The sequence below is a fragment of the Cucurbita pepo genome, chromosome LG03 (assembly GCF_002806865.2).
Source record: "Cucurbita pepo subsp. pepo cultivar mu-cu-16 chromosome LG03, ASM280686v2, whole genome shotgun sequence".
Taxonomy (NCBI): domain Eukaryota; kingdom Viridiplantae; phylum Streptophyta; class Magnoliopsida; order Cucurbitales; family Cucurbitaceae; genus Cucurbita; species Cucurbita pepo.
Window position 1 is genome coordinate 11,796,507 of NC_036640.1, and position 24,470 is coordinate 11,820,976.

Here is a 24,470-nt window from a genome sequence, read left to right on the forward strand (position 1 = left end):
TGGCCGGAGTTGGTGGGTAAGCTGGGCAAAGATGCAGAGAAGATAATTGAGAAAGAGAACCCTTTGGTTGATGCTATCATTGTTGACGAGGGCTCCAACGTCACTTTCGACTTTCGGTGCGACAGGGTTTGGGTTTGGGTAAGCCAGACGACTAAAATTGTTGCTAGGACTCCCGTTATTGGTTAGTCCTTCTCTAGCTTCGGCTCTCGCATAAAGTTCTTCCTATATCTACAAACACCCTCATCATGTTGTTGTACCAACATTGTGAATCTATGAATAAAATGTTTGTATTGTTTATGTATTAAGTTTGGGTTTGTTGTAATAAAAATATCTATTTCATTTTATTATCTATTAATCTACCTATCAACACGTCTTTAAATATTGACCTCCAGCAATCAAAAGTACTTCATATATTATGGAGACTAAAACAAATTGTAAATTAATGTGTTGATTGTATTTGTGGGGACGGGTATTGATTCCATGCCTCTCACATGTTAAGCGAGCACTCTGAGTTACATCTCCTTATTACATCTCCTTATTTTTTGAAATTCAAAACATGTCTTTTCTTTGTTTAGTTTTATGATGTGTGTGTTTGGGGGATTGGGAAACAGGTCATCGCTGCAGTTCATGAGAGTAAAAGTAGAACAGCCCGAACCCACCGCTAACCGATATTGTTCAGTTTGACTCGTTACGTATTGTCGTCAGCCTCACAGTTTTAAAAAGCTTCTGTTAGAGAGAGATTTTCACACCCTTATAAAATATATTTGGTTCTCCTCTCCAACCAATATGAGATTTCACAAGAAGGCTTTATTGGGAAGGTGACGTGAGAGGCATCGTTTGCTGCACTTGGGGTTCGGGTTTGGGTCAATAAGACTGGATTTGTTGCAAGCCCACCTACAATTACAGAGATTAGAACGAGCCTTCAATTATATAAGCTAAGCGATAAGTTGAACAAAATATGAAAACATTCTCGTACATAATTAAATACAATATTAAGTCTCCAACCAAATGGAGCATTAAAGAATTAAGGAAGGATTTTCTTCTTACTTACCCGACAATAATAACTTTTGTATTTATTAGTTTAGAATTATAAGTCAAATAAGTAAAATATTTTTAAAAAAAGATAACATATATACCTACTTAATTATGTCAATGTCGGAATAACCATTTTAAAATTCATCATTTTCGAAATTCAAACATTAAAGTATTACATAAATATGTAATCTAATGAAATTGAAAGTTTAGAATAAGCATATAAATTAAAATAAAAATGTGACCAAACAAACACGTCCAATGCGTACACGCATGAATTTGTACACAAAATTTCCAAAGGATAAACTTTATTATATATCCAAAGTGAATAAATAATTGTGTCGCCAAAGTAATGCCGCACTTGAAATAGCATGGGGGCTGCACCACCTTTTGTTCTGCCTAAAATAACCAAACTTTACAATTCCAATACGTAATTCCATTCCAAATTCAAATGGGGTTTTCTTAATCTAAACTCCAATCAATTCAAACATGTATACATTAAATAAATCTCCCGTAACTTCTCCCCACTTTCCTTCAAAATTATCATACAAATGTAGGATTTATATATACTATGGTCTAAATGTCTCGAGAATGGCATTTATTTGAGTTGAGTCAGAAGAATCTTGCATGAATTCAAGGAAATATAAGGATGGAGAGTTCTGTTGAATTGAAACAATGATATAATTCAATTTCCATGGACATTATTTACAAACAATCTTGCAATGAATTCAATATGTTACACAAAAGCTAACTGACTTCTAGCTTCCAACAATCCGAGCGGCAAAATAAACCACCTTTTTGGATTATGAATGGAAGGAGGGAAGATGAATATCAAAAGCAGATATGGTAGGGCTTCAGATGGGAGCTTCCACATGAACACGTGCAGCATGGCGTTCAGTGAGCGCCTGGACGTTGAGTCGAATGGTTGACGGCGTAGTGCCTCACTTTCCGGGGACAGCCGGGGCCGTTGGTGCCGGGAATGAAGGTGCAACCGGAGGGGCCGGAGGGCGGTACACTGACCCTTTGAAGAGACTGCAGCTTCAGCTTCAGCTCCGTTCTTCTCACCATTGCTGGGCTCTCATGCAGAGTTCTACCAGCTATGTTTGGGTGAAGCTGCAAGAGAAAAAGAAGGAAAAGCATTGCCAGAGTAAGAGATATGTGAAGAATTTTCATATTCTGTTTCTGTATCCCTTTGGAGAGATTAAATGAAAGAAGAGGTTGAGTTTGTTGATGGGATTGCAACGATATTTATAGTAAAAAGAAGAGTGTCAAGTTTTGGATTATTGTACAAGCTGCAAGGATTTGACCAAAGCCTGGACAGAATTGAATGGGTCCTCTCCTAACCACTAATGGTGGCAACTTTGATTTGAACAGGAACATTCTTGAGGACTTCAAGAGATATGTATGTGTGTATGTATCAGGCATGATGTGTGTAGCATTATAAGAATGAGCCGAAAGACAGCGACTTTCATGGTGGAGTTCATGCGAGGAAATTTCCAGCAAAGCAGGCAGAAGATGAAAGTCAAAGGGAAGAACTTTGTTTTGCTTGGATAGCAAATGGGATTTGTCTAAGGTGAGGGATTGGATTAAATATTCGTTTGATTTTGAAACAGATACACAGAAAGGAAATATTATTGAATGGATGGAAAAGAAACAAAAGAGAAAAATACTTGAGCTCTATTTAGCAGAGGTGAGGTTTCAGGGTATTGTCGTATACGCAATACGTTTTTGACCAATAACCAAATAGACAGGAAACTCGAAAGGTGAAGTAATCAAAACCTCGACGATACGACTAAATTTGCATTTAAGGCTAGCAAAGAGAAGGCGATGAAGGCACTCTTTACAAATTGTTTTCTTATGAGAAGGATTACAACCCCACTCCAAATCCAAGACCCCAACAATTTCCTGGTACGTTATTACAGTGGACAGTACCCACCAAGTCTAGGCAGGGAAGCCAAATTCCATCCATGTTTTGATCTTTGTGTTAGTCAGTGACCATCTGAGGGTCGATACACATTGTAGCCATTGATCCCTTGCGCCATATTTGAGTATTCTGCATTGAGATATTGGTAACCATCAAAGTCTAAAGCCCTTGTCCCAAGTAAAGAGAGATCAGAAGCCGGTCGCCAGTTCGGGACCAACCCATCGATCTGGCCATTTAAGTGCTGCTGTTGTTGAGTGGATGGTGGAATAAAATCCATGGCTGGCTCGTAATGGCTTATGGAAGAGCTATATCCCCGTTGAAACCCACCATCATGATAACTGCGTGTCCGCTCAAACCTGCAGCAAGAGCTTGTTGAGGATCCTACATCACCAGCCATCACCCCCATGTCACCAGGGAGTGAGAACTGCCTGTTCAACAGACTCGGTCCATTGCCAAGAGATCGGAACATTGAGTTGTCTCTGGCTGAAATCCCAACAATATTTTCATCATCAAGAAGATCGTTGATTATATCTAGGTGGGGGAAATCCTCTACAAAACCTTGGAGCTGACGACCAGACGTACAAGCTGAGAACTCCCCTGTCAGAGCTTCAGAGGTTGAACCACGAATTGGCTTCTTGTATAAATCTTGAACTTCATTGAGCAGGGAGGAATTGTAATGCATGCTCCTCACAGCTTCCCTCTGTGAAGCCTCTACCCCCCACTGGGGACTATTCGATAAGACATCTCGGGTTACCATGCCGAAAGGAAAACTTGATCTAACAGCATTTGAATCTAACCTGTCAGAGTTGTGTGGTACAAACATGGGCGAAGAAACCATAGCAGATGCCAAAGAGAAGGCTGAAGATGGGCTCATGCCTGAAGTTGAGGTGCTCAGATGAACATATCCAGCACTGCTCGGAGCTACATGGTTGCCCATTATGGCATTTCTATAAGACTGGGGAGCATAACTATGTGTGGCTGGAGAAGGGTCTGGACCCAATCGGCCAGCTGCACTCACTGAACGAGCAAGCAGTGGGGATGTATGGACCACAGTAACAACAGGTGCTGTAGCCCTTGGACCAGGAATTAGAGGTGCACTAGAAGGCCTTGACATCATAGGAGCTTGCTGTGCGGAAGCCTTTTCAGTTGGTTTTGGAATTGCAGACTTCTGACCCTCTGCTTTTACTGCACTAACAACATGGGATGAGGTAACTGCAGGAATAGTCTTCTCCATCTGATGTGCGCTATTTGACGATGATGCTTTAATTTGAATGGGATCAACGGTAGCAATACTCTGATTATTCAACTTCTGTTCAGCAGTTGGTGGCATATGATCTTGGTGGTTCTGAGGGGAGGATGGTACAGCTGCTGGTGTATCTCTAAGTATCCTTTCCATATCAACCTGGATTTTAGAGCTTCGGTCTTTTGGCAATGAAATAACCTTTTCTTCCTAGTACAATGAACAAACTAAAAGTTAAAATGGACGTCTAATTTCAACATAGACGATCCTAATAACATTTAAGTGACATTATCAAATATGATTTATTCATATACTGAGACCGTTTTCAAACTCTAAGACTAAAATAGTCCGTAATTGAAGCCAATGAAACATAATAATAATCGAGAAGTTCGTCTGAAGTAAAAAATTGAAGACAACAAAAGGATGACAGACTTCTCAAGAATCTGAATGACACAGTAAAATAACACACTACGTCAATAATGAATAAAGGAATGCAACCTGAATTTGGCAACATCTACCGACACTTCTTTCCATTTCGTTCTTTTTCTTTACTTTTTTTGAGTTCGAAGCTCTTTCATTTATTCAGTCTAGAAGTTCAACATTTATGCATATGAGACGGATTAGGTGAGCACCTTCTTAACTGCCTGCTGGTCAACCCTTTTTACTTTACCCCGGAGGGAATGATTAATGGCCACGGGATCGGACTCTTTAGACTTATTACTACCACAAACATCACTCCGGTCCTCTTTGTCAGCTGTAAGCTCTGACGACTGACCATCCATTTCATTAGCACAAATGTTCCGATCATATGCTGCATCCTTCTGCCGATTCTTTCCACTACAAAATCAAAGATGCAAATCACTATACATCCCAGATGCACTTTTAAAGAAATATAGTTTGCTCACTTACATGCTAGGTGATTTCTGCTTCTTGTAGTTGTGAAAGGAATTCTCCTTATATGGGCCGTTCATTACCACGGATGGAACAGAATCAGTAGAACACGTAGAAGAGCTATCATCCATAACAGACAAGCCCTTCTTGTCAGATAAGGGTGTTTGGGCAGAAGACAGACTGATAATCCCACTGCTACTTGCTTCTGTTGAGGGATGGACTTCTGATGTATCAGTGTCCCAATTGACAGTACTGGCATCTCTGTCCTCTGAATCAGGCTGAAGTACTTCACCAGGGCCTTCAACAGAATCAGAGATATCAGATACAATCTCGGGCAAGTCAGACTTTTCAAGCACAGGCTGCACCTTATCCACAATGGCGTCTTCGTCCTTCCCACTGCTAGGATTTACTTGTTCTCTGATCAGCACAGTCAAATTTGCCTTCTCTTCTCTCCCTTTATCTTTACCTTTGCGATTGTTACGTTTTTGTTTAGCCTGTTGAAAGAAATGACCTAAAATGGTGAGGAAATTATTGATAACAAGATGAATCGATGCCGGAAGAAAAAGAATGAATGGGAAAAGTAGGGGTGGAGGAAAAGGAATTAAAAGAGAGACTGTAAATAATTCAATTGACGCGACACCTGTTTTTTCTTTGATTTCTTATCCTTTTCTGATGCTAATCGCCTAGCCTTTTGTTCACTTTCAGCCTGCCACGCTTCCTCTTCTTCACGAATGAGTTCCTCTTGCCTCTTCAATGCAACAGCTTCCTGATAGGCAACTTCAACTTTGCTGCTGTGAGTAAAGAGAGAAAAATAAATATACCATTCAACTTCAAGTCAAGTTGGCAATTGAATCATATTTGATGCGAGAAACTTAAGAAAAAGATTGTGTTAACCTAAACTTTTCTCGAGAGAACATGCCACAAAAACCAACACTTGTGCTAAAGCTTAATGGTAATCAAGGCAAGTTATGGCCTTCACTATAGAAAATGCTCTCAAGACAAGGACAGCAAGATAATGGGAAAATATCATCTCATGCGAAGTCACTGAAACGTATGAAATCTTTACACCATGCTAGTACACTAGATGTAACAAGATATCCAGAAAACTACACATGAGCGTAAAATTGTACTGTTTCACATCACATTTGTTGAATAAAGCAAAAGACAATTATCACGCAGGCTTGCAGCAAAAAGAACTCAAAGGGTAAGAAGCTTCCCAGCTAGAAAATTTACCGGCTTTTGTAAAGAAATTATAAAAACACAATACCTAAAGATATGGGCAAGAACAAATATTTCCACAGTCCTACGACCCAATTCTGTAAGACGCCTTTCATCGCGTTCAATGGTATCTTTGTTGAAGTCTTCTCCAGAGCTACCATCCTGCAGACAAGAGCTTGTGGTTTTTTCAGCTGACAACTCCAACATTACTAGGTATACAAATTATGACATAAAAATATCCTTGCTCATAACTGATAATAAAATTAATGAAAAAAGAACTGTATATCATCACTAAGTGGTGCCTGTTTAAAATTCAACCCACAAGTTTGTTGCAACTAATTTAAGCGCCGTAGTCATAAAAATAGGTAGTGAACAAATCAAATACCTGGTTAATAGTTTACTTGTACCCCAGACCTATCCATTGTTAAACTTCCAATCAAACCATCTTTCTTCCCACATAAAGTTTTCAACAAGCATTATCAATCAGGCACTCACCTTTGTACGATTTTGAGGGCCCTTCTCCTCTTTTGGTGGTAATGGTTCAACAGCAGCCCTCTCGAGCAGTAATAGCACATCATCCACCAAAACAAATGTATCTTTCTCGATATGAACTATTGGAGTTGGCATCTCTTCAGCATCTAATAGTTTTGCTTTTCCCTTTTTACTCTTGGAATGCCCTTCGAGAGCCTTCAATCCACTGTATAATGAGTCCATAACTAAAGTAGATGTCACCTCCTTCTCTATAAAGAAGTGTTTTACAACCACTTTCAGAATTGTATCTGTCTTTTCCCTAGACATACGTCGTCTAGAATTCTGGTCAATTGCCAACCAGAACGCACGAAAACTGTAAGAAGTGAAAATGATAGTCATTAGAAAGCCAATAATGATGATGATGATGATAACAACAACAACAACAAAAATAGTGATAAGGATAAGGATAAGCTAGTCTATTGCAAAAGGGACACAAAAAAAGGTCTAGAATTGATAATATATGCAAGTGGGCATGGAAACACTTCTATTTGTGTCTAGATTGTGAGGAAGTTTCGTGGTACAAACTTCTCAGGAGCTTTGGTGTAAGATTTCTCTTAAAGAAATTTTCTTCCTTTTCCTTTTTTTCCTTTTTTTTTTCTCTTTCCTTTGAAGAAAGAAACTAAGTATTACAGTGAAGGTAATAGGAAGAAAAGGAGGAAACCTCCATAGCCATAGAGGTTACAGAAACTCTCCAACTGACTTCGACATCAAAGATCATAATTACAAAAGCTCTGAAAGAGACTACATCATCTAGAAACTCAAATAATGACTTTTAAAAGAAATCTAATGTAGTGGAAAACATATCTTCAAAGTTTTTTTTATTCCTTTCCAACCAATGGCCCAGAAAAGCACCGCCACCAAGAGCCTCCAGAAGGTCTTCCTCTTGGAAATCTCCATATGAAAGATACTTTGCACAAAGAAGTCCTTTATCGAGGGGTGCTACCCCAATTGTCGTTAGCAGCTTGAAGAGAAGTGTTACACTAGGTCTAATAAAATGAACAAGTAACAAAGATGTGATCCAACGCTTCCTCCTCTTTTTCACAAAGATTTAATGAGCTATCATCAAATTTACATTGAGTCTGACCTTCAAGAAGAGAGGCTATTCCCTGCTAGCCCATGCTGCTCCAGGAGAGCTAAATTGACTAGAACATAAGAGGGCTCTTTTCTTCATTTTAGAAGGGGAAAAAAAGGCAGGACTCTTAAATTAAGATTAGGTTTAACCAAATTCATTGACTACGGCACAGGGATATGTCCTGTCTCCCTATTTGGGCCGCTAGTTTGGAGTTTTTCCACCAATGTATTCTATTCGGCACTGATTAATTCATAAAATGATAATGTATATCCTCCAGCGAATCATCATTTCTGTTGTTTCTATTTGCTTTTTCATGAAAGGGATGTCTTATTTAAGATTTTCCTAGTACATGTCTAGTTTATATATTAATCTTTTATTTCTCGCATTTCTCTCTAATTTGCATTAATCATTGTCTCTAAAGAAGTTTTATACATGTGTGAAAGTTATTCATTAACGGTTATGAAACAAAATTCTAAGTGTCTAAATTGAACCACTTATGAAAGTTTAGGGTTTAAATTGGTATAATTATTAGCTTGGGGTTTTGATTGATACAACCCCCAAAGTTTAGGAATATGATTTTTCCTATTCATGATACCGTCCTTTACAAACTCATAGAAGATTCAAGAACAATGAAAGGTCCAAAGAATAGATTCCAGACACTTCGTTTACTAGATGGTACTTCCAATAAATTCTCCTACTATAATTTAGAGAGTTGATAAACCATGGAGAACAAATACTACCTTGACCATCTAGCTTTATCCTCTATCAGCTTCCCCAGCTTGCTTCTTCTCTCTTCCACAAAACGCCGACATATCTGCTCAACATTAGTCAAATATACTCTAACAAGTTCTCTCCTATACTGACAATCAAGGCAACGAAAAGGCCGATCAGCTCTCTCCCTGCAAAAACAGCAAAAAAAAAAAAAATCAAAAGCATGAAATTGCAAACATATTTGACAACTCAACAGTCATAGGTATCATCTTGAAAGAGCAAGGCCACTGAAAACGTAAACATCCCCATTGAACTGAGGCCAGTATATGGTAGTCTAAAATATGAATAGATAAATAAGTTGACAAATTCATTTAACTAACTGGAAAAATGAAAATAACAGGTGTGTGTAATAAGAAGGTAGCCTAAAATACATTCAAAGAACTGAAACTTCTTCATTTGGACATTGTCGTGTTATGGACTTTGCATCTCAAAAATTCATTGATAAAACAGAAAGTTCATTGATCACCAATGGAAACATAACATGAAAAACTAGCAAACAAGGAAAATAGAACATCACACAGAAATTGCAAGAATCTATCGGCAATCAAAAATCATAAACCATGACTAGAAATTACCTAATCACTTGAACTTGTGCCTTTATTATGAGAGTGTCAGCGTCAATAAAACCATCTAGTACTTTTGAAAGCTCCATGAACTTTTTCCATCCCCAGTCATGTTCTTTCTTCCAGAACCGATGTAACGTATCTGTCCATGTTTTTTTTTTTTTAATTTCACACGTTATGCTAAGTTGTAACAAGAAAAACTAGAAAAGCAATGAAACAAAACCTACCAGAATATTTTGATTTCTTTGGATCCTTATTCACCACTGCTATTGTAAACTGTGCAAAATGGCTCCAACCTATTTTGCAAGGGAAATATATCCAAGGTAATTAAACAAATTGAAAACGAGGGTAGTGCGTAATAAATACAATTCAAACAGGATAGTACCTGGAAGGAGTTTGTCATGATTTGCGACACAAAGAAACAGAGAGAGATGATTGCAGACATCACAGCCCTGAGGATAAATTAAAATGTACCTGCAACAAGATTGCATAGCTTATCAAACATAAAGGATGGTGGGGGACCAAGTTCCAACAACAATGCACATGACTCATTCCTACAAGATACAGACATAAATGGATAGGTGATATTAAAACATGGCATGAAAATTTTCTCATTTATACCACTCAGTACAGTTCTTAGCTTTAGTTTTCCACTACCAAATTAGTCAGATCGAACCCCAAGAAGAGAAACTAAGAACAAAGCATAAGTCCATGATTGAAGATATATCATCCCAGCGAAAAGATCATTCCAGAAATGAAGGGATAAAAAGTAAGCATGTAAGCAGAAAGACGTGAAGATATCGGCTAGGAATTCCACGAAAAAAATGCACAAGACATACAAACAAGGAAATCATAAAATTTTAAACCTTCCGGAAGGGATAGAAAATTTGTTTCATAGATATCCTCATCCACATACCATTTGTAGCCCCCAACCTCAAAAGCGTTACTTCGAAGTTCTCGTTTGTTAAGTTGAGAAAATTTATCTATCTTCCATGTATGTTTTCCATACAATTCTGATGGTTTTGGTCCTACAAAGAAATAGGATAAAAAGATAAGTATATATTTTCATAGTATGAAGACATAATGTAGATCCAACCATCCGAGAATCAAATTATTGAAACAATACAACCAGAACAGTTGTCACTGTAGACCATAATACATAGAGTAAACATTAAAAAGGTAGACTGAATTAACTTTCTAATTTTACTCCAATGAGCTAACCTAAGATTCAGGTCATGTACATGTCTGATATGAAACACCAATTGATACATTTCCATGCAGATTAAATACGTCAAAGTTCATTGTGCCATCGTTAGCAGTTCAAAGGGCCAATAATATTTCAGATCAATTTCCTAAGAATAATATCCTCCCTGATCTATGCATTAGTCCCAGCTTAATTAAGAGCTTCTAGAAGAATGTCACTGTCAGGCAAAGCACTTCACAAACCTAGGTATGAAAGAAGCGTACCAGCCTCCTCGTCGTCGTCGTCAGTATCCCAGTATGGTGGTGAAGTCGATGGTGTTCCATTTTCCACTTGTTCGGAAGACCTCCATTCAGCCAATGCTTCCCCAGACTGACTGTGATGCCCATTTGCAAAACTCTCCACGGACCTCATCCCTAAAGCCTCTTCACTAACAGCACCAGCCATCTTCCTCTCAGAAGAAAGAACTTTGTTCAGAACCTGCTCCTCTCCTCTCACTGAATGATGCAAAACACCACGAGAGATCAAAAAAACGAAAGCAATGACAATTAACACATACAGTCAATCCTTTCCCAGCGGAATAAAATCCAGTTTGGCACCAATACATAGTAGATGCAACGAATGTAAAATTCACAAAGCAGGTCGTGCATTGAAAATTGAAAAGGAAGACCGTACAACACCAATATCAGTTTTATCACCCTTCAATGCAATTCCAAAAAATCATAATTATTTACATAATCTCTATTTCAAATGAAACCAAACAGACCCAACTTCTAACAGCTGTGTAAACGAAAAAAAAAAAAAAAGAAAAAAAAAAACCTACCTGATATAAACGAGAGACCATTACAGTGTGAAAGTTGAAAGATTCAGAAAGCTAATCAATAATTAAAGCAAACATAAATCTCAAAAGAAAAAGATGCCCCCGAGAAGCAAAGTAAAGGGCATCAAAACCTCAAAAATACGACAGGCGCAGAAAATCATGAACCCAGAAAGGAAAGGAAGTAATTGTCCGTATTATAGGCGATGATCGCAGATAAGCAATCCGGAGCAAAAACCCCGATCAAATTAAAACCCTACAAGCAGAACAAAAATCGGGGAAAAGAAAAATCCAAATGGGCGATATTCGATACGACATCGTGCAGATCAACTGAGCATACAAACCTTGAAGAACTGGCAGAGGTGCGAGAAAGGGCAATGGAAGCTGAGAGCGTCTTGGGGGAGAGAGAGAGAGAGAGAGATAGAAAGGGAAGAAGACAGAGATGGAAAGAGAAGTAGAGAAAATAGAGAAATAGGGAAGGAGGTCGAAGACGGAGCAGCAAGGAGAGACGAGAAAAGAGATAGAGAGAGAGGTAAGGCGGAACCCNTCTATCAAGCATATGAACAAGCGGAGAGAGAGAGAGAGAGAGAGAGAAGGATTATAGTCACAAAACAAAATCGATTATTTTATAAATGACAAAATAAAAATAAAAATAAAAATAAATCCGTTTTTGTCTTTAAAAACTTTTTTTAAATAATTAGGGAAATTAAATCTGAGTTTATATTTTTCTACAATAAGAAACTGCTGAGGAGATTGGGTGGTTTTTGTTAAAAATAAAAAAGAAAAAAGAAAAAAAAAATGATTCGTTTTTAGGAATATAATTTTATTACATGGAAAATAAAAAAATAATAAAAAAGAGGAATATTATTATTAGAAATTATTGATATTAGGGTGGTGGCGGATGCGTTCCTAAACAAGGGTCGGTGAAGGGCGAGAGAGGGGCGGAAATGGCTTCCTCTGTGGACTCCATTGCAAAATGGGTTGTATTTGGGCGACTTTATTCCTGCTAGGGTTTTCTCATTATGGGCCTTATCCTATTTTGGGCCCAATTGGGTTCTATTTCCTATCATTTGGGTTTTCTCATTATGGGCCTTATCCTATTTTGGGCCCAATTGGGTTCTATTTCCTATCATTTGGGTTTTCTCATTATGGGCCTTTTCCTATTTTGGGCCCCATTGGGTTCTATTTCCTATCATTTGGGTTTTCTCATTATGGGCCTTTTCCTATTTTGGGCTCAATTGGGTTTATTTTTTCTCATTATGGGCCTTTTCCTATTTGGGCTCAATTGGGTTCTATTTCTATGATTTGGGTTATACTAAAATTGACCACTATACCTAAACACCCGGGTTCAAAATTAATTAAATCACGGACAATTTAAATAATGAAAACGGATTAAAATTTTGTAATTAGGCATTGTTTAAAAATATGGTCGTATGTGTTATTTTCCAGTGGGCTGAAATTCAAACACATCGCGCTGAAAGCAGAGCAAAGAGAGGTGGAATTGGAGGGGAAGCCAAACTTCAAACTGAGGAACAGCGCTCGTCCCAATTCCATTTCCATTTCTAATTTTCCCGTCTTAGAATCATCAATTTAGCGAAGACCTTCTCAATTCAATTGCGAGATTCGAAAATTACGAGGCATTTCTTCACTTCTCTGCAATGGAATCCTCTGCAATTACTCTCATCATGGTTCAAGGACCTCGCGAGGGCGAAACCCTACATTTTCCACCCGGAACGACGATTCGGATCGGTCGCGTTGTTCGGGGTAATTCCGTCGCTATCAAAGACGCTGGCATCTCCACCAAGCACCTCTCTATTGAATCCGAGTCCGTATCAGGCAAGTGGATGCTTCGGGACCTTGATTCTTCAAATGGTACTTTTGTTAACGATGCTAAGCTTTCTCCACACGATGCCGTCGCTCTAAGAGACGGCGACACCATTAAATGCGGCGAGTTGACCTCGATTTTGGTCAGAATAAACAGTAATGAAGAGTGTCGATCGAAGCGAAACCCTAGGCGGAAAGCTGCGGAGAAGTGTACAGGTTCCAATGTCGTGGGATCAGTTGCAGGAACTCGGGGTCGAAGAGGAAAGGCTGTGGAAGAGGTAAGCGTACTTGGGGTTTTTAATGAGGCGACGTTAGAGAGTGGAAGATGTTTAAGGCCGAGGAAGAGGAGGGGTGTGAAATGTGAAATTACTAACCAAGTAGCGGATTGCAAGAAAATTGAGGAGAATTTAGATTTGGTAAGAGGGTCAGAGAATGTGAACAATGTGGAAAATGAACCCAGCACAAAAATTACTAGAGGAAGCACCAGGAAAGCGAACAGCACTGTACGTGTGGCCACTGATTCTGTTCTTGGGAATGTTCCGGAGAACCCATGTCTGGGTGGTGAACTAAAGGCTGGGGCAAAAAAGACGAGAGCGGGAACTAGGGGAAGGAAGAAATTGCAAAATGAGCCACCACCCGATTGTGGTACAGTTATAAAATTGGAACATAGTGAAAGCGTCGAGCAGAAGAGCTTAGGAGAAAATAAACTGGTTGACGATGGAGAAGGTAAGAACAATGCGCATGTTGAAGAAGCCGGTAGTGGGTCTAGCCCTCAAGTGGTCTGTGATCGAGATGAAAACGAAGATGTGTGTATTATTTCAGAAGGTTGCGAAAAGGTTGCTGATGGGAGAGATTCACATGGTGAGGACATCCTTCGTAAGGCCGAGGAGGCGCCAGATTTGAAGAAGATGACACTTGGGGAGTGGTTTGATTATTTGGAGACTCACTTGCCTAAACAAATTATTGATGCGACTGAAGAGGTTATTTCTGGTATGAGAATTAAATCTGCACAAGTACGGGAGTATGTTGCACAGCAGAAGATTGAGAATAGCCAGGGAGGTTAGTGGAAGGAAAACACTGGCGTACGAGGTAACCTTTTTGCTTCCTTATTTGATTTAAAATTGTACATAGATTATTCTTAGTTTGTTACACACACCTTTTTGATCTTCTAATATATCATTTACTTGATTACTTTCATTTTTTGATGTATCATCTCTGATGTTCCTTATTTGATTGCTCTCATGTGTCAATCAATCTTTATGGCTTGGACTTACTGTGATTTTGCATTTCATAGTGTNTTTTTTTTTTTTTTTTTTTTTTTTTGTGCCATGTATAGATGAATTCTTACTTTTTTCTTCTTATTAAAATGGCTTTGAAACTCCTCATGTAGCCACAACAAGGAGTGTAATTTATGTAGAAACTACCAAAGAAGCTTGGGCTTGTGTATTAGATGTTTGTTCATTAATCTGAAAATGTTTTGGGCGTCTGATTTCTCTGCCTAAAAGATAGTTGTGAGATGACATGTTGGTTGGATGGAGAGGTTGAAGAGAAAAAGAAACATTTTTTATAAGAGTTTATAAGGGTGTGGACAAATATTCCTAGTAAACGGGCTTTAAAAACATTGAAGGGAAATCCAATCGGAAAAGCCTAAAGAAGACAATATCGGCTAGCGGTGGGCTTGGGCTATTACAAACAGTATCAGAGCTAGACACCGGGCAATATGCCAGCGAAGAGGCTTAAAGGGGGTGGACACGAGGTGGGGTGTGCCAGCAAGGACGCTAGCCCCAAAGGTGGGTAGATTGGGAGATCCTACATCGATGGGAGAAAGGAACGAGTGCTAGCAAGGACACTGGGTCTCGAAAGGGGTGGATTGTGAGATTCAGGGCTGGATTGTGAGATCCCACATCGATTGAGGAGGAGAACGAATCATTTTTTATAAGGGTGTGGAAACCTCCCCGTAACAACGCGTTTTAAAAACTTTGAAGGGAAGCTCGAAAAGAAAATTCCAAAGAAGACAATATCTACTAGCGGTGGGCTAAGGCGGTTACAAAAAAGTTTGAGAGATGGAGAGGAAACATTTGGGCAGGCTTCTGATGAGCTTCCTGATCAGGGAGGCCATGGTTGTGTGAATTGATAAGGGTTACTTTCCATTTGAAGTCAGTTTAGGATGTATTTATAGTTTATCCTAGTTTGATGATATGAATGAAAATGTGTTATAAAAGATTTAAATTTTCACCTTATTTGAACTAAAAATATAACTTTCTCTCTCTCTCTCTATATTAAGTAGTTGAAATATAATCACTCCTCTCAAAAAAAGGAAGTAAATTTATAGTTGAAGTTTCACATGCCTCATCTCCATGTTTAAGAACTCCACCTTCCCCCTCCAACCTTTTCACAAGAAAACTGCTCAATATCCCCACTTTCTTTCCTTTTCTTATCTCCTACCTCATCCTCTTCCTCTTCACTCATAACTTCTTAAAACCCCGCTTCCAACTGTGTGCCATTCACACCCCATATCATGAAACTTTCTCGTCTAAATTCGCTCCGGCGAGTTCAGTCCGGCGAGCTCATCATGAAGTTTCCCGACGATCAAGACGAATCCAAGAGGCCCCAATTCCCTCTCGATTCTAGCTGTTACAAAATCATCGATGAAATTGGGGTCGGCGTCAGCGCCGTCGTTTACAAAGCCATTTGCATTCCCATGAACTCTGCAGTGGTGGCCATCAAAGCCATTGACCTCGATCGATCGCGAGCAGATTTCGATGACATTCGAAGAGAAGCCAAAATTCTGTCACTTCTCTCTCATCCAAACATTCTTAACGCCCACTGTTCGTTCACAGTCGATCGTCGCCTTTGGGTCGTGATGCCGTTCATGTCTGCCGGATCTTTACAGTCGATTATTACGTCGTCGTTTCCAGACGGCTTGCCTGAGCCCTGCATCGCTGTCGTTCTCCGGGAAATTCTACACGCTCTGACTTACCTCCACGACCAAGGCCACCTCCACCGCGACATTAAAGCCGGAAACATTCTGATGGACTCAAATGGGTCCGTCAAGCTAGCTGATTTCGGAGTTTCGGCATCCATTTTCGAGGCCAATTCCACACAGGGGGTGCCAATTTCTCCATCATCGACGTCGATGATGCTGAAGGAAATCGCGGGAACGCCATATTGGATGGCGCCGGAGGTGATTCACTCGCACAATGGGTATAGTTTGAAAGCGGATATATGGTCATTTGGAATCACGGCGTTGGAATTAGCCCACGGACGACCTCCCCTTTCTCATCTCCCACCTTCCAAGTCCCTCCTCCTGAAAATCACGCGAAGGTTTCGATTCTCGGATTACGAGAATCAACAAAACAGCAATAACAAGAACAAATTTTCAAAAGGGTTCAAGGAATTAGTAGCCTCATGCCTTGATCAGGAGCCATCGAGAAGACCATGCGCCGATAAATTGCTCAAACATCCCTTTTTCAGGAACTGCAAGGGCCCTGATCTTCTCATAAAGACTGTATTACAAGGTTTGCCGAGTGTCGAAGAGAGATTCAAATTGGGAAAATTGCAGCGATTACCATCGATGAAAACGGAGGAAGAAGATGAAGAGGAAATAGAGAAGGAAATTATAAAACAGAGGAGGATCAGCGGGTGGAATTTCAAGGAGGATGGGCTAGAGCTGGAGCCTGTTTTTCCAGGGGAAAACTGCGAGGAAGATGAATGTTCGATCATAAAACAGGTCCGATTCGGTGGGGAATCGATCATGGAGAAGGGTTCGAGGGATTCGAGTGAGTGCTGTTCGGGGGTATCGGATCTGAGTTCACCAACGGGGAACGGGAGGAGAGGCGAAGTGGAGGAGGAGGAGGAGGAGGGTGTTGACAGGGAGTCGATAATGGGTGGATTGGTGGCGCTGAAAAGGAGCTTGGACGAGCAGAGGAGGGCGGTGGGGAGTTTGATAGAGCTGATAGAAGGAGAGAAAGGGGGAGAGATGAGCCGAGAGGAGCAGATAGGGAGATTGATGGAGAAGATGACGAGGGAATTGGAGAATGAGCGGAAGAGGAACTTTGAATTGGAGATGGAGTTGGAATTTCTTAGGCTTCAGATCTCCGCTGCCCATAATACTGGCGCTGCTTAACTCTTCTTAGCCGCCCTTCATATCTATGTTGTTTTTGGTTTTATGTTTTGTTATCTATGAAAGAAAAGACATTTAAAAACATAAGATAGCCCACGCACTAACCAAACGCCTGAATGGACTCTACACTAGAAGACCAATGTTAACCATTTTTGGCCCAAATCATATCTATTTTTATCTCAATAGAATAAGGCCCAAATCATATTTATTTCTGAACCAAATGGATATTGAATGAGGTAGTAACTCCAAGTCTTTACCTGGGGTTTCAAACAAACAAAATTGTGTTTGAAGGAGTGGCGGGTGAGTGTGTGAGAGACATGAATGACACAGAAACCAAGAAGAAGAACAAATAGAAAAAGAAGAGAACACAGAAACAGTGTTACATTAATTTAAGAGAAGGTGTAATAAAAGAATATCATAAACTCCGAGTCCCATAAATGGCAAACGCCATTACTCGCCCAGGCCGAGGTTCCCTAAAATAACCTCTCATAACCATAAACATGAAGGACATTTTCAGGGCCTTCTCTTTTCCTCCTCTTCCTTCTTCTCTTTCTCTCTCTCTCTCTCTTCTTTTCCTGAACCTAATTTCCCCTTTTTCTTTTCCTTTTAGTAATCATAGAGACAGAGAGAAGGAAAAAAAAAAAAAAACATAAAAAAGGTATCTTTTTTTTTTACTTTTCTCTCCCTCCCAAGCATCATCCATGGAGAGGAACTGTCTACGCACTGCCTGTCGTACGAGTTTAACAACAATGAACACCACCATCAGCAGCGGAGGAGGAGCAGCAGCAACAGCAGGAGGAGGAGGAGGAGGAGGAGGAGGAGGACCCAACGGGGTAGGGAAAAGCCAGAGAAACAAGGTGTGCAGGGCAGCGGCGGCGGCAGAGGAGGATTTCATAAATGGGATTTCATGGCCACCAAGAAGTTACACGTGCAACTTCTGCAAAAGGGAATTTAGATCGGCTCAAGCACTTGGCGGCCACATGAATGTCCATCGTAGAGATAGAGCCTTACTCTACTCTCCCCCTGCTGATCATACCCACTTCACAAATCTCAACCTTAACCTTCACCATAACCCTTTCCCTAATCGCCCCTTCAAAGCCTTGGAGATTGCCAAACCTAATAGGAACAAGCCCCACAAATTCATTGGTTTGGACATTGAAATCAGCACTACCAATAACACTGCCACCCTACTTACTGAATCCAAGAAGAAGGACATTGATTTGGAGCTTCGATTAGGGTACTCGACTTAGAGATGACATGAAGTTGTGGTGTGGGAACATGTTCTTCAAATTTTTCTCCTACGTTGTGTTGAAATTAGAATATATTCACCTTCTCCATCTCCCAATATCCACATTATTGTTTGCTTCTTTCACTCTTTCAATGTCTTTATTGGTTCATCTTTTTGTGTCTGATTTGAAGGATTCCATTTCTTTTCTGAATCAACTTGTCTGTACCTCCTTCATTTAGTGAGACTCTCATTAAAATCTCACAATATATAATATTATGCAATGTGTAATCTCTTCTTCCCTTCCCTCCCTCTTATCATGTCTTAACACTTAATTAACCAAATATCATCAAATTCAGTGCATATTCATTCTTTACAAGTGCTTCTATTGTGCCCTATTACCCATTGTGACCCCAATGTTATTTCTTATCATTTCACTCATAATCTATGAATACATTGACCTAACAACTTAACATCTCAAGTTTAGGTTATAGGAGTGATATGACGTTATATTTTGACTACCTCCCACTTCTTAAACAAATTTCCTAAAATCCCATCAAATTTGGTGACCAAAGTTGGATAACTTCATACTATTATAAAGATACATGGAGGGTCGGGTCGATGACTCTGACCGAATCAATCAAAGTGGTTTGATATTGTGAGATCCAATGTAAGGGTGTAGAAACTTTTACCTGTCATATGTGTTTTAAAAATCTTCCCAGAGGGAAAACACAAAGAGACAATATTTGTTAGGTGTGTGGTTGGAGGGAGAGAGGATAGAAGAGATTGATTGATGTGTGAGATTGCATGGAAGGGAAGTTAGGAAGAGGTTACCAAAAGGAATGATAATTGGTTTTAGGGTCATTGGATGCTTTTTCCCAGAAATGTGAGAGAGGGTGTGTGGTTTTGTGTTTGGTTTTGCATGTTCCCGACAATGTCTGGGCGTCAAATGCCATGATGGGTTTTCCTTATTTGGATCCAAATGCTTTCCTCTGTCCCAAACATTTCAGACTAACTGTGCCACCCTCTTTCAATTTTAACTCTCTCCACTTTTCTCTTACGAACTCACCTCCTCTTCTTCTTCTTCTTCTTCTTCTTCTACACATCACCCACCTCATTACTCAACATTAGGGTTTAGGGTTTTCAAGAGTTTGACTTCCTTCATCTTTCCATTTAATTAATACCAAAATTTTGTTTATATATATATATATGAAGGTGAAGATGAAGGGGAAGGTGATGATGATGATGAATAAAACTAATCAGTAGAAATAGCAAAAGGGCAATAAATGAAGGTGTTGGATTATGTATTGGGGTTTGATCTTCGTCTCCCATTTATAAAGTGAATGAAGTAAATGCATCAGAACTGGGAATAGAAACCACCTTCTGCCATCTCTTTCACTCTGCTTCCACAAATTATTCCTCTTCATTTACATCATCATCATCATCATCACCATCATCACCATAAATACAATTCAAACCCTTTCAATATTTACCAAAAAAACAAAAGAAAAAACCCCTTATAATAGTTAATAGACATGGGTGAAAAGATGATGAGAGAAGAGGTGAGGCATGGGGACAAAAGGGATGGAAAGGTGTGGGAGTGGGTGTGGGAGTCTCCCAAATGTGTATTTTTGGTGAAAGTGGGTATTAGGAGGACATGGCATAAAGGCATACATATATCACCATCCATGCCTTTTAGCCCCCCCTCTTCTCCAAATATCCTTCATTCACTTACTCACTCACTCAATTTTATGTCTTACCACAAATATATTTCAAACTCCGTCCCATTCGTTTAAAATATAAATCAATTTCTTTGTCACTTTTATAAATGTTTCAAAACTACCTTATATTTAATAAATATATATTTATGGGCTTTTCTAGTACCTGGCGTGAAACGGTTGTACCCACCGGTTCATTGGTAAGTATGAAATCCATTTCAATTAGGCCCAATGAATTGTCTATTTTGGGCCATATATTTTATGGTCCAGTGGGCCGTATCTTTGTTTCAAACAAGCCCACTCCCTCTCTCTCTCTCAGCATTCACGTCTATTACAAATTTATTTATTATTTATAATTTGAGAAATTATATATATACTCAGTTACTAGTAAGTTTATTCCATATATATATATATATATAGCTGAAATAAAATAAATTTGTAAATATATTTGGCAGTTCAAACGGCCGTCTAACATGGGAGGAAAAATATATTTTAAAAAGTTTTAAAATATATTGGAAAATAAAAAAGAAATAATAAAAATAATAAAGTGCGACGCAAGAAGACATATGGTAAGGTGGAGATTTTCCATAATTAAAATAATAGGTAAGTTACAATCAACTCATTCTCTTTTAAACTGCTCCTCTCTGTGGGCCCCCATCCTCCCTTCAATCACCTCTAAATTTCCTCATATATTATTATATTATATGCAGTAATCATCCATTTAATTCTCTATTTATAATAATAATTGGTAGTGAAATTTGTAGGTAAGAGATGGATGGAAGAAGCATATAGAGTATGGTATGGTATGGTATGGGGGGGTTAATGGGGAGTATATTATAATCACATGTAAAAGATGAAGGAGAGAAGAGGATTGATTGCTGTTTAGAAAGGGCATCTCTCGTGACCCTGAGTGCGAGCAGAGCTCAAAGCCCCAGGATGCATCGCCCACAGATTGGCCCACGTTCCCCTCTTCTCCACCCGGGCTTCACATTTTTCCCTATCCCTCATTTATTTCCCTCCCATTTTGAATGATCTCTTCCCCAATTTACTCTCCCCCCTCCCCTTCTCTTTCTTCTACAGCCGGCTCCCAAACTAAACTATTTAAAAAAACAAACCCTTCTCCCGCAAACTCAATCCCATATAACCCTCTCTCACAAACATCCATAAATGCCACAATGGAAAACGCAGATGTTTTGTGTTTGTCTCTGTACCTCCTTCCACTTTCTGCTCTCTGTATAAAGACTCCGCCTTCTACTCCCCCTTTTACCCATTCCCTTCTTTCTTCTCCACATAATTTTGCATGGATTTTGGAAAACAGGGGACCTCCGACAGTTCCAGCGACGAATATGACCCCCCGCCGCCGCCACACCAACATCACCATCATCATCATCATCATCCCAAACACCACGCCGATAATGACCCCACTAAACGCCCCTACGAGTGCACATTTTGTAAGCGTGGCTTCACCAATGCTCAAGCCCTCGGTGGCCACATGAACATCCACCGCAAGGACCGTGCCAAACCCAAACACCGCAATTTCACTCATTCCTCTTCTTCTTCTCCTCATTCCAACGACCAATTATTCCCTCCCCTTTCCACCCAACCCAACATCCCCTATTGCCCCCCGCCGCCGCAGCCGCCGTCGTCTTACCGGATGTACTTTGACACCGCTGCCACCAACTTCCCTATTCACCCCCAGATCAGATCGCCCGGCGTCGTCAATCAAGAGCTTCTCGGAGCCGATCTCAGCCTCCAAATTGATCAAACCAGGGGTGTCTGGGAAAATGAAGAAGTCGATTTGGAGCTTCGACTCGGGCATGAATATCGCTGATCCAATCTGACGACGACGACGACGAAGAAGAAGAGGAGATCCAGATGGGTGCGTTATTTTTCAAGTTTTATTGTACAGCGATGGTGATAATAAGGGGAACATGGTTTTGAATTTGTTTACTTGAAATGTTTTGTATTACCAGCTCGGCTCTGTCTAATTTTGTCATCTTTCTCAGAGCTAGCTATTAAAAACACAATCTTCAGTATTGTTAAATTAAAACCTCTTCTTTTCCACTCTTCATACACTACTTAATTGAAACTCTCCTAACCAAGATTTCCCGCTCCAAAAAATATCAAATTAAATCAATTGCAATTCTAATCAAATTAAACTTACTTTTGCATTTAGAAGATGAGTTCTAAATTAAATGACTTTGTGATTAGTTTGCAGCCATGTTAGAGTAGTAAATGTTGCAACCAAAGTGGAAGCAAGATCGATTACACTCACACACCCACAATCGTAAATTAAACAAAAAGGCACAAAAATTTACTTGGTTCAAAGAGAAAAATTTCTCTATATCCACAGTCACAACCAATCTCAATAATCAAATTGTTTACAAAGTGTATATCTTACACTCTCACACTACTACAAAGTCTCTCTCAATCATCACTTAACAAATACAAAAATGACACACAAACTCAGCCAAACTTCATGCATCTCAACCATCCTAAACAATCATTTAGATAGACATAGAAGCATCAATGTTATACATAAATTAAAATGATTCATGTATCAAAATGGGAGATGAATCAAAAGAATTATGAACAAAATAAATGTCAAAATACATTAATGCTTAGTAGTATCTACGAACCTCTCAATAGATATATAGTAAATATATGAACTTATTCTTCGTGACAACTGATATCAATAAAATGTGTGAAATGTACAAGGAAGGAAGGAAGGGATGATGATGGATGATGATGATAAGTTGGAGATTGATTCAAAAGAATGTGGGCGAGGAGCGGGACCAATGAAGGGGTTTTAGTTCTCGTGATGGCCCAAAATCGGCCCAGCATTTACTGGTTTCGGAAATGGGAAGTGTCAATTTCCCATAAATGCCCAAAATCGGTCCACCATTTACAAAATTGAATGTGTATGAGAATTTATTTCAGTAAAAAAAAAATATATATATATATCTATTGTCGAGTTTGGGACATCCAAGGACGACGAAGAGGACATTGTAAAAGAAAGCGTCCGACAGTGCCCTCAGCCCGAAGACCCAAACATCCTCTGCCGTTGCACATCAGTCGGCCCGTCTCCTACCTCGGACTCACAACGTTTGACATACCACCAAATTAGGGGCCCAAAGAATAGTGGATCCCTTGTTTTTTTTCTCTTTAAATTCTTTTTTTTTTTTTTAACAAATTTCCTTTTATGACGTAATAATACTTAATGCCCAAATTTTATAACAGAAAAGTTCGTAATTGTTCTTTCAAATTTCTAAAGGCCCAATTGGTAGAAGATTTGATCATGAAAGAAACCCTAAACCCTAATGCAGGATGGAATGGGTGCGGGGATATGTGGCATGATGAAGATCATTGCTCACTATAAGACCCTTCAAACCTTCCCCTCTCACCCCAAACCCTCACTAATGGACCCTCTTACTTCCTACACATGGGATGTTGGGATGTTGCATTTGCATGTGCATTTTTGCAGACTCCCCCCACTACTTTTTTTTTTTTCTTCTTTATTCCCCCGCTCCTCCCTATCAAATTCGGTCGATTTTAGCATAATTCACCTGATTAGATTAGAGCATATCGAACATAAACTTTATAATTTTGAATGAAGGTTACACAAACTCCACTACTTGGCTCATGTTAGGATGCTCAATTAATATGAAAATTAAGAAGAAAAAAAAAAAACTAATGTTTGATTCATGAAATAAGTGGTGTTTGAAATTTTAATTCTTTTTTTTTTTTTTGGATAATTTAATTAATTTAATTATAAATTCTTTTTTGTGTAGAGAAAGTGGCAACACGCGTTTCGGGGGAAAAATTGTGGCCACGGACTTGTGTGGGTTTGATTTAAACGTAACATTAAATAAAAGAAAAAGCGGAAAATAGAAATAATAAAATAATGACACGTGTGAAAGGATATATCATTATCAATGTGGGAATAAATTGGCATTTAATGAGTTGTGATGGCTGATTCAATGTCTCTCCCTCTCGTTTTTTAAATTAATAATAAAACTANAAAAAAAAAAAAAAAAAAAAAAAAAAAAAAAAAAAAAAAAAAAAAAACAATAACGTAGGAAGTTAAAATTATCCAACGGCCGATGAACCGTTCATTGAATGCACTAAAAGGTGAAGAGAATTTGGAAAGGTGCATGGTTGAGAATTTTGGAACTTTGACTAACCCATTATTCAAATTTAATTTTATCCTTTTTCTTTTTCTTTTTCTTTTTCTCATTTTAAGTAAAGATAATGTTAAAAACGCAACCGTTTTGTAAAGCCCACAACCNATCTTTCTTTTTTGTATTCCTCTCTTTCTTA

General features: G+C 39.1%; 5 protein-coding genes across 7 annotated transcripts; 4 read left to right on the forward strand and 1 right to left on the reverse strand.

The window, feature by feature from the left end:
* Positions 1 to 2,646: 2,646 nt before the first annotated feature.
* LOC111790110 (TNF receptor-associated factor homolog 1a-like) lies at positions 2,647 to 11,804 on the reverse strand. Of its 3 annotated transcripts, none has more exons than XM_023670928.1 (13): positions 11,605 to 11,804; positions 10,689 to 10,940; positions 10,159 to 10,270; positions 9,628 to 9,716; positions 9,470 to 9,538; positions 9,255 to 9,384; positions 8,649 to 8,807; positions 6,801 to 7,149; positions 6,355 to 6,467; positions 5,728 to 5,878; positions 5,106 to 5,581; positions 4,829 to 5,033; positions 2,647 to 4,406 (listed from the first exon to the last, which is right to left on the reverse strand). In XM_023670928.1, the coding sequence occupies exons 2-13, from the start codon at positions 10,888 to 10,890 to the stop codon at positions 3,021 to 3,023; spliced, it is 3,441 nt and encodes a 1,146-aa protein (XP_023526696.1). In that variant the 5' UTR covers positions 10,891 to 10,940; positions 11,605 to 11,804; the 3' UTR covers positions 2,647 to 3,020. The 3 variants fall into 3 exon arrangements, with proteins under 3 accessions (XP_023526696.1, XP_023526694.1, XP_023526695.1); XM_023670926.1 differs by having other exon boundaries at positions 5,728 to 5,875; positions 11,605 to 11,795; XM_023670927.1 differs by having other exon boundaries at positions 2,683 to 4,406; positions 10,710 to 10,940; positions 11,605 to 11,795.
* A 937-nt stretch (positions 11,805 to 12,741) lies between these two features.
* LOC111790145 (FHA domain-containing protein At4g14490-like) lies at positions 12,742 to 14,275 on the forward strand. The gene has a single exon (XM_023670976.1). It carries the CDS (start codon positions 12,919 to 12,921, stop codon positions 14,146 to 14,148), a length of 1,230 nt encoding a protein of 409 aa, XP_023526744.1. The 5' UTR covers positions 12,742 to 12,918; the 3' UTR covers positions 14,149 to 14,275.
* A 1,082-nt stretch (positions 14,276 to 15,357) lies between these two features.
* On the forward strand, positions 15,358 to 17,288 carry LOC111790144 (serine/threonine-protein kinase BLUS1). Its single transcript, XM_023670975.1, has one exon. The coding sequence runs from the start codon at positions 15,603 to 15,605 to the stop codon at positions 17,208 to 17,210; it is 1,608 nt and encodes a 535-aa protein (XP_023526743.1). The 5' UTR covers positions 15,358 to 15,602; the 3' UTR covers positions 17,211 to 17,288.
* A 345-nt stretch (positions 17,289 to 17,633) lies between these two features.
* LOC111790146 (zinc finger protein 11-like) lies at positions 17,634 to 18,735 on the forward strand. The gene has a single exon (XM_023670977.1). The coding sequence runs from the start codon at positions 17,909 to 17,911 to the stop codon at positions 18,455 to 18,457; it is 549 nt and encodes a 182-aa protein (XP_023526745.1). The 5' UTR covers positions 17,634 to 17,908; the 3' UTR covers positions 18,458 to 18,735.
* Positions 18,736 to 21,251: 2,516 nt separating this feature from the next.
* Positions 21,252 to 22,167, forward strand: LOC111790148 (transcriptional regulator SUPERMAN-like). Its single transcript, XM_023670978.1, has one exon. It carries the CDS (start codon positions 21,451 to 21,453, stop codon positions 21,979 to 21,981), a length of 531 nt encoding a protein of 176 aa, XP_023526746.1. The 5' UTR covers positions 21,252 to 21,450; the 3' UTR covers positions 21,982 to 22,167.
* The last annotated feature ends 2,303 nt before the right edge of the window (positions 22,168 to 24,470 follow it).